We start from the raw sequence: 13,324 nt of genomic DNA, 5'->3' as shown, positions 1-13,324 counted from the left end.
GTTCCACACTGGGAGCACACTATCACACGTTTAGTTCCACACTGGGAGCACACTATCACACGTTTAGTTCCACACGGGGAGCACGCTATCACACGTTTAGTTCCACACGGGGAGCACACTATCACACGTTTAGTTCCACACGGGGAGCACACTATCACACGTTTAGTTCCACACGGGGAGCACACTATCACACGTTTAGTTCCACACGGGGAGCACACTATCACACGTTTAGTTCCACACGGGGAGCACACTATCACACGTTTAGTTCCACACGGGGAGCACACTATCACACGTTTAGTTCCACACGGGGAGCACACTATCACACGTTTAGTTCCACACGGGGAGCACACTATCACACGTTTAGTTCCACACTGGGAGCACACTATCACACGTTTATTTACACACTGGGAGCACACTATCACACGTTTAGTTCCACACGGGGAGCACACTATCACACGTTTAGTTCCACACGGGGAGCACACTATCACACGTTTAGTTCCACACTGGGAGCACACTATCACACGTTTAGTTCCACACTGGGAGCACACTATCACTCGTTTAGTTCCACACTGGGAGCACATTATCACACGTTTATTTACACACTGGGAGCACACTATCACACGTTTAGTTCCACACGGGGAGCACACTATCACACGTTTAGTTCCACACGGGGAGCACACTATCACACGTTTAGTTCCACACTGGGAGCACACTATCACACGTTTAGTTCCACACGGGGAGCACACTATCACACGTTTAGTTCCACACGGGGAGCACACTATCACACGTTTAGTTCCACACGGGGAGCACACTATCACACGTTTAGTTCCACACGGGGAGCACACTATCACACGTTTAGTTCCACACAGGGAGCACACTATCACACGTTTAGTTCCACACCGGGAGCACACTATCACATGTTTAGTTCCACACTGGGAGCACACTATCACACGTTTAGTTCCACACTGGGAGCACACTATCACACGTTTAGTTCCACACTGGGAGCACACTATCACACGTTTAGTTCCACACGGGGAGCACACTATCACACGTTTAGTTCCACACTGGGAGCACACTATCACACGTTTAGTTCCACACGGGGAGCACACTATCAAACGTTTAGTTCCACACGGGGAGCACACTATCACATGTTTAGTTCCACATTGGGAGCACACTATCACACGTTTAGTTCCACACTGGGAGCACACTATCACACGTTTAGTTCCACACGGGGAGCACACTATCACACGTTTAGTTCCACACTGGGAGCACACTATCACACGTTTAGTTCCACACGGGGAGCACACTATCAAACGTTTAGTTCCACACGGGGAGCACACTATCACATGTTTAGTTCCACACTGGGAGCACACTATCACACGTTTAGTTCCACACTGGGAGCACACTATCACATGTTTAGTTCCACACGGGGAGCACACTATCACACGTTTAGTTCCACACTGGGAGCACACTATCAAACGTTTAGTTCCACACTGGGAGCACACTATCACACGTTTAGTTCCACACCGGGAGCACACTATCACATCTTTAGTTCCACACGGGGAGCACACTATCACACGTTTCGTTCCACACTGGGAGCACACTATCACATGTTTAGTTCCACACCGGGAGCACACTATCACACGTTTAGTTCCACACGGGGAGCACACTATCACACGTTTAGTTCCACACTGGGAGCACACTATCACATGTTTAGTTCCACACTGGGAGCACACTATCACACGTTTAGTTCCACACTGGGAGCACACTATCACACGTTTAGTTCCACACGGGGAGCACACTATCACACGTTTAGTTCCACACCGGGAGCACACTATCACACGTTTATTTACACACCGGGAGCACACTATCACACGTTTAGTTCCACACCGGGAGCACACTATCACACGTTTAGTTCCACACGGGGAGCACACTATCACACGTTTAGTTCCACACGGGGAGCACACTATCACACGTTTAGTTCCACACCGGGAGCACACTATCACACGTTTAGTTCCACACGGGGCGCACACTATCAAACGTTTAGTTCCACACGGGGAGCACACTATCACATGTTTAGTTCCACACTGGGAGCACACTATCACACGTTTAGTTCCACACTGGGAGCACACTATCACACGTTTAGTTCCACACTGGGAGCACACTATCACACGTTTAGTTCCACACTGGGAGCACACTATCACACGTTTAGTTCCACACTGGGAGCACACTATCACACGTTTAGTTCCACACCGGGAGCACACTATCACACGTTTAGTTCCACACGGGGAGCACACTATCACACGTTTAGTTCCACACCGGGAGCACACTATCACACGTTTAGTTCCACACGGGGAGCACACTATCAAACGTTTAGTTCCACACGGGGAGCACACTATCACATGTTTAGTTCCACACTGGGAGCACACTATCACACGTTTAGTTCCACACTGGGCGCACACTATCACACGTTTAGTTCCACACTGGGAGCACACTATCACACGTTTAGTTCCACACGGGGAGCACACTATCACACGTTTAGTTCCACACCGAGAGCACACTATCACACGTTTAGTTCCACACGGGGAGCACACTATCACACGTTTAGTTCCACACCGGGAGCACACTATCACACGTTTAGTTCCACACGGGGAGCACACTATCACATGTTTAGTTCCACACTGGGAGCACACTATCACACGTTTATTTACACAGTGGGAGCACACTATCACACATTTAGTTCCACACGGGGAGCACACTATCACACGTTTAGTTCCACACTGGGAGCACACTATCACACGTTTAGTTCCACACTGGGAGCACACTATCACATCTTTAGTTCCACACGGGGAGCACACTATCACACGTTTAGTTCCACACTGGGAGCACACTATCACATGTTTAGTTCCACACTGGGAGCACACTATCACACGTTTAGTTCCACACTGGGAGCACACTATCAAACATTTAGTTCCACACTGGGAGCACACTATCAAACGTTTAGTTCCACACGGGGAGCACACTATCAAACGTTTAGTTCCACACGGGGAGCACACTATCACACGTTTAGTTCCACACTGGGAGCACACTATCACACGTTTAGTTCCACACTGGGAGCACACTATCACACGTTTAGTTCCACACTGGGAGCACACTATCACACGTTTAGTTCCACATGGGGAGCACACTATCACACGTTTAGTTCCACACCGGGAGCACACTATCACACGTTTAGTTCCACACGGGGAGCACACTATCACACGTTTAGTTCCACACCGGGAGCACACTATCACACGTTTAGTTCCACACGGGGAGCACACTATCACATGTTTAGTTCCACACTGGGAGCACACTATCACACGTTTATTTACACACTGGGAGCACACTATCACACGTTTAGTTCCACACTGGGAGCACACTATCACACGTTTAGTTCCACACTGGGAGCACACTATCACACGTTTAGTTCCACACTGGGAGCACACTATCACATCTTTAGTTCCACACGGGGAGCACACTATCACACGTTTAGTTCCACACGGGGAGCACACTATCACACGTTTAGTTCCACACTGGGAGCACACTATCACACGTTTAGTTCCACACTGGGAGCACACTATCAAACATTTAGTTCCACACTGGGAGCACACTATCAAACGTTTGTTCCACACTGGGAGCACACTATCACACGTTTAGTTCCACACTGGGAGCACACTATCACATCTTTAGTTCCACACGGGGAGCACACTATTACACGTTTAGTTCCACACTGGGAGCACACTATCACATCTTTAGTTCCACACGGGGAGCACACTATTACACGTTTAGTTCCACACCGGGAGCACACTATCACACGTTTAGTTCCACACCGGGTGCACACTATCACACGTTTAGTTCCACACTGGGAGCACACTATCACACGTTTAGTTCCACACCGGGAGCACACTATCACACGTTTAGTTCCACACTGGGAGCACACTATCACACGTTTAGTTCCACACTGGGAGCACACTATCACACGTTTATTTCCACACGGGGAGCACACTATCACACGTTTAGTTCCACACGGGGAGCACACTATCACACGTTTAGTTCCACACTGGGAGCACACTATCACATCTTTAGTTCCACACGGGGAGCACACTATCACACGTTTAGTTCCACACGGGGAGCACACTATCACACGTTTAGTTCCACACCGGGAGCACACTATCACATCTTTAGTCCACACATGAAAGGTTTCAGACTTAAGGTCATCGACCTGAAGGGCTAACGCTCGTTTCAGTCACTCCGCAGATGTGGCCAGTCCCTCTGAGCATGTGCCGGCACCCTCTGCTTCCATTTCAGACTTCCAGCATCCGCAGTATTCTGCTTTTGTGTGAGGGAGAGGGGACTCTGAATTAATTTGACTCCTTTTGACCGTCCCATTGGGCTCCGGTGATGGGACACTGCCCCCCCCTCGTCTTTCTTCACAAGGAGAATCTTGCTCACAACTGAAAGCCTGAGGCCCAGGATTTGCCCAGTGTTTGAGAGCTCATTTAGAGGCTGCACTGACCCGAGACTGACCTGCGTCAGAGGGTTAATCCCACAGCGGAATCGGGACTGCTTTGTCCTCCGGAAGAGAGAGCTGAAACATCTTATCTTTCACAGCCCTTCTTTCTTTATTACAGAACGATTATAAACTCTCTGTAGATAAAACTTTTTAACCTACACTTAATTTATGTCGGTGTCACTGTTCTTATTTCCGAGTGAAAATCCCTTTGCAGATGGATAGTCCAATTAAATATTTCAGGCAAGAAAATGGCTGGAGTCGCCTCTTATCTGTCAAGTTTTTTTTTACACAATTATTTTGCAGCCAAGCGAGTACAAAATGAAAAGCTGTTCTTTAAAGGTGTCATTTCACCGGATGAAGAGTTTACTCAGTGGTGAACAGCTGTGGAACATCAAAGGTTGTTGCTGCAGGGATTCAGACCTCACATCCTGCCTGAGCGAGAGGAAGCAATGGAGGGGCAGCTATCCCAGCATGCACTGCAGTACTGAAAGCCCTCTATCAAAGTAATAGGGGACGAACTTGGGAGTGTTGTTCCATTTGGAGCTCATTGAGAAGAGGGATTAGGGTCCGTGCTGAGCATTCAGACCGTACGCCCAGGTCGGAATGGAAGGACATTGTAAGAGGGCCCAGCCATCACTGATCATTAGCTTCTCCATCTATCCGTTCACCCCTCGCCTGCTGTGCTCCCCTGACCGACATTGGCTCCTGGTCTGGCAACGCCTCGATTTTAAAATTCTCATCCTCCTGTTCAAATCCCTCCATGATCTCCTCAACCCCCCCTCCCTATCTCTGTAACCTCCTCCAGCCTTAATACCCTCCGAGATCTCTGCTCTCCTCCAATTCCGGCCTCTTGCGCATCCCCCGATTCCCATCGCTCCACCATTGGCGGCCGTGCCTTCAGCTGCCTGGGCCCTAAGCTCTGGAATTCCCTCCCTAAACCTCTCCGCCTCTCTCTCTCCTCCTTTAAGATGCTCCTTAAAACCTCCCTCTTTGACCAAGCTTTTGGTCACCTGTCCTAATATCTCCTTATGTGGCTCGGTGTCAAATTTTGTTTGATAATCGCTCCTGTGAAGCGCCTTGGGACGTTTTACTACGTTAAAGGCGCTATATAAATGCAAGTTGTTGTTGCCTATGTGAGGCAGTTGTTTTCAATACTGTCTCTTCATTTGATGCTTTACACGGGTTAGATTCCAACAGAGGATGAAAATCTCCTTTGTCTTCTGGCTGCATGGCAGAGGTTTTAGGGGCAGATTCTGTCCAGTTCGCAGTGAGGCAAAGTTCAAAGCACAAAACTTCTCCTAATTCAGCAAGAATTGGCAACCCAACTCAAACAGTTTGATGGGACAGTGTAGAGGAGCTTTACTCTGTATCTAACCCGTGCTGTACCTGCCCTGGGAGTGTTTGATGGGACAGTGTAGAGGGAGCTTTACTCTGTATCTAACCCTGTACCTGCCCTGGGAGTGTTTGACGGGACAGTGTAGAGGGAACTTTACTCTGTATCTAACCCTGTACCTGCCCTGGGAGTGTTTGATGGGACAGTGTAGAGGGAGCTTTACTCTGTATCTAACCCTGTACCTTCTCTGGGAGTGTTTGATGGGACAGTGTAGAGGGAGCTTTACTCTGTATCTAACCCTGTACCTGCCCTGGCAGTGTTTGATGGGACAGTGTAGAGGGAGCTTTACTCTGTATCTAACCCTGTACCTTCTCTGGGAGTGTTTGATGGGACAGTGTAGAGGGAGCTTTACTCTGTATCTAACCCTGTACCTGCCCTGGCAGTGTTTGATGGGACAGTGTAGAGGGAGCTTTACTCTGTATCTATCCCCGTGATGTACCTGCCCCTGGGAGTGTTTGATGGGACAGTGTAGAGGGAGATTTAGTTTTAATACTCTGCTCTCCACCCTTGTATGGTGCTTGGGAGCTCAGCACATTTCCACATTAAGAGGACTTGACGCCAGTGAGACTGATCGATGGCTCTTCTCTCCTGCAGTTTCTCCCACGGTCAAAGTTGAGTCTCCACCCGTCATTTTGAGAGAAGGAGATGACCTCATCTTAACATGCTCGGTCACAGGAAACCCGCAGTGAGTAGCTCGCTGATGAAAATCAGATCTCATTTAACTAAAAGGATCGTGTTATCAGGCTGGCCAATTATGAGGCATCGTCTTGCTCAAATGAAGCCTTGTTGTGCACTGGGAATATCGATGGGCTGCGGTTATCAGATACTTTGTCTCCTCAGCAAGTGATTTCGTCGGTCGTTTATCGGTTCTTTTCTATATGTTTTCGGATCAACATTGAACAAAGTTAAGACATTAGCGTCATCGTAAACACAGCGGAAAGATTTCCTCTGCTCGCTGTCTGTTACATAGAATTACACAACACAGAAACAGGCCATTCGGCCCAACTGGTCTATCCCGGTGTTTATGCTCCACACGAGCCTCCTCCCTCCCTACTCCATCTCACCCTATCCCCATATCCTTCTATTCCTTTCTCCCTCATGTGTTTATCCAGCTTCCCCTTAAATCCATCTACACTATTCACCTCAACTACTCCTTGTGGGAGCGAGTTCCACATTCTCACCACTCTCTGGGTGAAGAAGTTTCTCCTGAATTCCCTATTGGATTTATTAGTGACTCTCTTATATTTATGGCCCCCTAGTTCTGGTCTCCCCCACAAGAGGAAACATCTTCTCTATGTCTACCCTATCAAACCCTTTCATAATCTTAAAGACCTCTATCAGGTCACCTCTCAACCTTCTCTTTTCCAGAGAAAAGAGCCCCAGCCTGTCCAGTCTTTCCTGATAGTTATAACCTCTCAATCCTGGTATCATCCTTGAAAATCTTTTTTGCACCTTCTCCAGTGCCCCTATGTCCTTTTTATAATACGGAGACCAGAACTGTGCACAGTGCTCCAAGTGTGGTCTCAGTATGTTAGCGACATCGTAAACACAGTGGTAAGATTTCCCCCTCTCGCTGCGTGTTAGTGACATCGTTAGCACAATGGCAAGATTTCTTTTGGCCTGGTACGTCTAGCAGAATCGTAAATACGTTCTTGTTAAGCTTTGCTATCTTCTCTCTGTCGTTACAACGCTGCTAATACATAGCAAACAGAGGAATCCTTCCCCATTGGTGTCTTTACCAAGTCGTACAAAAGAGGAACACTTTGAGGCCTCGTAGATTCACTTTTCACGATTACGAAGTGAATTTGACAAAGTCTCTCTGGGTAAGTTGTCACCATGGTGAAGGATTGAGGGAGCGCTGCACTGCCGGAGGTGCCGTCTTTTGGATGAGACATTCAATCGAAGGCCCTGTCTGCCCTCACAGGTGGATGTAAAAGATCCCACAGCCATTATTTCGAAGAAGAGCAGGGGGGAGTTCTCCCCCTGTGCCCTGGCCAACATTTGTCCCTCAACCAACATCGTTAAAAAGCAGATTATCTGGTTGTTTATTCCAGTACTGTTTGTGGGAGCTTGCTGTGTGAAAATTGGCTGTTGTGTTTAATGCATTGCAACAGTTCAGAAAGTACTTCATTGACTGTGAAACGCTTTGGGACATCCTGAGGTTGTGAAAGGCGCTATATAAATGCAAATCTTTCTTTCTTGAGAGGCAGATATTGGCTACAGAAAGCGAGGGGGGAAGAGGGGAAAAGTACTGGGATTTCTTACCCCATTGGGTGCCAAATATTCAGTTCCCACCTCCCCCAGAAATGGACACTTTGGGGTTGGAGACAATCCAGGCCAAGCAAAGCTGTACAGATGCCACCTGGTCAGGGGGCAGTGGGCCTATAAAGAAAGAGGCAATAAAACAGAAGATTAAACCAAGAGACTGCCAAGGGTTAAGGGCCAATGTGCAGTACATCACCAGCAGAAGGCGCGGGCATCTGCCAGGGACATACTGCAGGCACTGCCAACGCTGACACAGCATCTGCTCCAAGGCAATTGTATTTGGACGTGTTCTGGGCGTCTGAAGGACTGGGCCCTGTCTGGCTGGTCTCTTATTCAAATCCAGACTCACTTGTCTGGGTTTAACTTACATTTAATGTATCTGACGCCACTCTGTGTACAGCTAATTGGTTTTGCAATTGCTTGTAATCTTCCTAATCATTTTTCTCAGTCTGACCCTCAGAGGGTTAGATACAGAGTAAAGCTCCCTCTGCACTGTCCCATCAAACACTCCCAGGGCAGGTACAGGGGGTTAGATACAGAGTAAAGCTCCCTCTGCACTGTCCCATCAAACACTCCCAGGGCAGGTACAGGGGGTTAGATACAGAGTAAAGCTCCCTCTACACTGTCCCATCAAACACTCCCAGGGCAGGTACAGGGTTAGATACAGAGTAAAGCTCCCTCTACACTGTCCCATCAAACATTCCCAGGGCAGGTACAGGGTTAGATACAGAGTAAAGCTCCCTCTACACTGTCCCATCAAACACTCCCAGGGCAGGTACAGGGTTAGATACAGAGTAAAGCTCCCTCTACACTGTCCCATCAAACACTCCCAGGGCATGTGTAGCTCGGGGTTAGATACAGAGTAAAGCTCCCTCTACACTGTCCCATCGTGCCTTAGTCCCATCCTCGAAAGAGTTCTCCTTACTGCACCAATCTGCCCTATTACCCATTTTCCAAACCAGCAATCCTGTTGTCTTCCTGAGTGATTGACAGTTGGACTCAGTGGGAACATAGGAATTGCTGGACAAGAAAAAACCAAGGTCCATCTAGTTCGCCTTTTACCATCCCGATAGTCTCTTGATACAACGATAATGGAGTTATTGACTAATTATATCATTCGACCTCAATCAATGAGTCTACAACAGACCCAGACATGAGGCGAGGAAGACCCCCAGGGGTGGAGAGATTTGGGAACCACAGGTCTAAAGTCACCTGTTCCTCCCATGTCTCCAATTACTGACAATTCATAGTATGGTACAGCACAGACTGTCAGACACTCACACCCACAGACAGACACTCATATACACACGCAATCATATACACACAGACACAGACACTCATATACACACAATCGGTCACTATATACACACACACAATCAGTCAGACATACTGCCCCTGACTCAGTCGATTCCTTTCAACCTATTTGTCATGGCCCCCCTGTGGTTTCCTGGCCTGGTGAGATGTTCGGAGCTGTTGTTCTTTGTAACACTGTCAGTGACGAGGTGTTTTTTAAAACATTTTCGTTCCGAGCAGGGCTCTCATGGGGAGGAGGACATCCATCACTGGCGCTGAGCTTTCTGGCATTCCCGTCAAGGAATCGGTCAGTGCCAGAACACCGAGTCCCAACGCACAGCACTGTGACTATTGGGTGTGCGTCACCTCTGACCTCTGGTCACTCCTTGGCCTCTCTTGGCGTCAGCCGTGACTCAGTGGGCAGCCCCCCCTCTCTCTCTCTCTCTCACCTCTGAGTCATGAAGGTGATGGGTTCAAGTCCCACTCCAGAGACTTAAACCATAATCGAAGGCCGACACTCCCAGTGCAGTACTGAGGGAAACATCAGTATATCATTTATATTGTGCCTAGTCACGATGAGCCAAAGCACTTTACAGCACTTTTCGAAGTGTAGTCACTGTTGTTATGTAGGAAACGCAGCAGCCAATTTGCGCACAGCAAGATCCCACAAACTGCAATGAGATAAATGACCAGATCATCTGTTTTTGTTTTAGTGATTGAGGGATAAATATTGGGCCAGGACACCGGGGAGAACTCCCCCCTGCTCTTCTTCGAAACAGTGGCCATGGGATCTTTTACGTCCCACCTGAGAGGGGCAGACGGGGCCCCGGTCTCGTCCCGAAAGACGACACCTCCGACTGCGCAGCACTCCCTCGATACTGGCACTGGGAGTGTCGGCCAGGGTTACAACGGTCTAGAGAGGGGCTTAAGAAACCACGAGCTTCAGACTCAGAGGCGAGAGTGCTACCCACTGAGTCAAGGCTGACATAACCCACCTGTGCTACGTTGTACTTGTGAGTCGAGTCTCCCCATCCCGTCCGCTGTGTATCAACATTCAGCAATAATTTAACTATTACCTGAAACAATTTATTTAGGACTGCGGGGAATTATCTGAGAAGGAGCTCTTTAAACCCAGAGACTTTCCTGCTGACAATACTAACTTATTACATTGTGTAAGATCAATTATTAATAGTTCTGTTCATGTTCTGCCTTAGCAGCAGCAATCCCAGAGCTCTCTAATTACATGTGTAAAGGAGACGCTGAGAGCAATTGTACTACCCTTGTTCAGACATCTCTTGGTGCTCTTTTCCAGTAAAACTAAGGTGATGAACTGGGTGTTAGCCGTGGTTTAGTTGGTAGCATTCCCGCCTCTGAGTCGGGAGCGTTGTAAGTTCTAATTCCAGAGACTTGAGCACATAATCCAGGCCGACACTCCCAGTAACGAGGGAGTGCCACATTGTCGGAGGTGCCGTCTTTCGGATGAGACGTTAAACCGAGGCCCCGTCTGCCCCTCTCTCAGGTGGATGTAAAAGATCCCACGGCCACTATTTGAAGAAGAGCAGGGGGGAGTTCTCCCCGGTGTCCTGGGGCCAATATTTATCCCTCAACCAACATCACTAAAAAACAGATTATCTGGTCATTTATAGGAACAGGAGGAGGCCATTCAGCCCCTCGTGCCTGCTCCGCCATTTCATAAGATCATGGCTGATCTGTGATCTAACTCCATATACCTGCCTTTGGCCCATATCCCTTAATACCTTTGGTTGCCAAAAAGCTATCTATCTCAGATTGAAATTTAGCAATTGAGCTAGTATCAATTGCCGTTTGCGGAAGAGAGTTCCAAACTTCTACCACCCTTTGTGTGTAGAAATGTTTTCTAATCTCGCTCCTGAAAGGTCTGGCTCTAATTTTTAGACTGTGCCCCCTACTCCTGGAATCCCCAACCAGCGGAAATAGTTTCTCTCTATACACCCTATCCGTTCCCCTTAATATCTTATAAACTTATCTCATTGCTGTTTGTGGGATCTTGCTGTGCACACATTGGCTGCTACATTACAACAGTGACTACACTTCAAAAAGTACTTCATTGGCTGTGAAACGCTTTGGGACGTCCTGAGATTATTAAAGGTGCGATAGAAATGCAAGTCCTTTATCCATTGGACCGTTCCTCACATGTGAGACCAGACAGTGAGTGTCAGCCGACTATTCAACATGGAGGGGCGTCACCGCCACTCTTGATCCGGCCCGAGTCTGACACCGAGACATGTACAAGCGTGAGTCTCCGAGCAGCAATCAGGAGTGCGACAGTTGTTTTCCTCTGTCCGACGTCCAGAGGTGCTGAGGCCGCTGGTCTAGCTCGTTGTGCAGTAGGCCCCAGGCTCTTGTCAGCTTGGCTCAGTTGGCAGTAATCTCGCCTCTGAGTCAGAAGTTTGTGGGCTCAAGTCTCACTCCAGGGATTCTAAGCACATAATCCGGGCCGACGCTCCCAGTGCCAGTACTGAGGGAGTGCAGCATTGTCGGAGGTGCCGTCTTTCAGATGAGGCGTTTAAACCGAGGCCCCCGTCTGCCCCTCTCAGGTGGGCGTAAAAGATCCCACAGAGCAGGGGAGTTCTCCCTGGTATGAAAAAAATTGTTTCTTTCCATCCCTAAACCCCACTAATCAGATGATAAAAGCTGTGTAATGAGAGCCTTTTCCCAGTTCAGTACGTTGCTCAGGTAAGCAATGGACTGAAGTTTAATGAGGCCTCATTTGCCCTTTCGTTTATTACTTTTGCATATGTATCTGACTTGAGTGGCTCGATTTACAGCGAGCTGATTTAGGGTGAGGAATCTGGAGCAGAACGAGGTTACATTCCGTGAATATTAAACCATTACTCTAAATTGCTCTCATTTTCAAGAGCACTTAATATACCCATTGGGACGTGCAGCCAATTTATGAGTTGTCTTTCTCAAAGTTTTCTTTTTTGCTATTCTCTCCTACTTGCTGCTACTCGTGTTCCCGCCCTATGCCCCCTCATCGACTCTCGCTGGCCCGCCGACCCCTTTTCTGCTACCTTGCCGCCGAGGCCTGGGCCAGCTATTCGACCACAGGGGGCATCACACTGCCGGACTCGCCGGATTCTCGCAGCGCTGGAGTGGGACATCTGTACTTTGCTTGGGGGCGGGGGGGGGGGGCAAGGGGGAAGGGAGGGAATAATCCAGGGCTCCCATACCAACCCCCCACCTCCCCCGGCCCCACCCTGCTGGGAAAATGCGTTGGAGGGGGGGAATGTCGGGTGAGGACAGAATCGGACTCTGACGCGATGGCCGCCGCAGTCGAATAGCCGGCCGATTCTTAAGCCTGGCGTTTCTGCTGCCGTTCACCCAATGGGCTGTTGTAGCGCTAAATAGTTTGGGGTTCTTTCTACTTTAGTTTCGACTCCATCTTCCCCCTTATCATTTTAGACGGGATACCAGGGATGAGGGACTTCAGTCATGTGGAGAGATTAGAGAAGCTGGGATTGTTCTCCTTAAAGCGGAGAAGGTTGGAGAGCCTTTCCAAGGAGCCGGCACAGGCACGATGGGCCGAGCGGCCTCCTCCTGGGCTGAATGATTCTACATTCCTCGATACTCCAGTAACGACGCTATAATACCTGTGGGCAGATTGTTTCTCTCCTCTTTTCGTGGGTTGAGGGAATTTCACGTGTCCCCGTCACCTGCCAACGCCCCATTGGTTGGGCTGATTTTGGGGGACGTGCCCACGGTGGGTTGGGGTCCTGGGGAACGCCCTCCCCCCCCCGCCCTGGATACCCTCAGTCCGATGATCGAAATCACATAGGCCC

The 13,324-nt window shown here is 48.9% G+C and overlaps 1 protein-coding gene across 5 annotated transcripts in view; it reads left to right on the top strand.

Annotated features, from left to right (window-relative positions):
• cadm4 (cell adhesion molecule 4) overlaps positions 1 to 13,324 on the top strand; it is a 275,949-nt gene that overhangs the window by 229,344 nt on the left and 33,281 nt on the right. For all 5 annotated transcript variants that reach the window (XR_010958840.1, XR_010958839.1, XR_010958838.1 and 2 more), the window contains exon 6: positions 6,540 to 6,630. Coding sequence is in view for 1 of the 5 variants with exons in the window: in XM_067975308.1 (XP_067831409.1) it covers positions 6,540 to 6,630 (91 nt within the window). In the remaining 4 variants the exon portion in view is untranslated. The remainder of the gene's footprint in view (positions 1 to 6,539; positions 6,631 to 13,324) is intronic.

The sequence above is a fragment of the Heptranchias perlo genome, chromosome 42 (assembly GCF_035084215.1).
Source record: "Heptranchias perlo isolate sHepPer1 chromosome 42, sHepPer1.hap1, whole genome shotgun sequence".
NCBI lineage: Eukaryota > Metazoa > Chordata > Chondrichthyes > Hexanchiformes > Hexanchidae > Heptranchias > Heptranchias perlo.
This window is presented reverse-complemented; position numbering and strand designations above follow the sequence as displayed.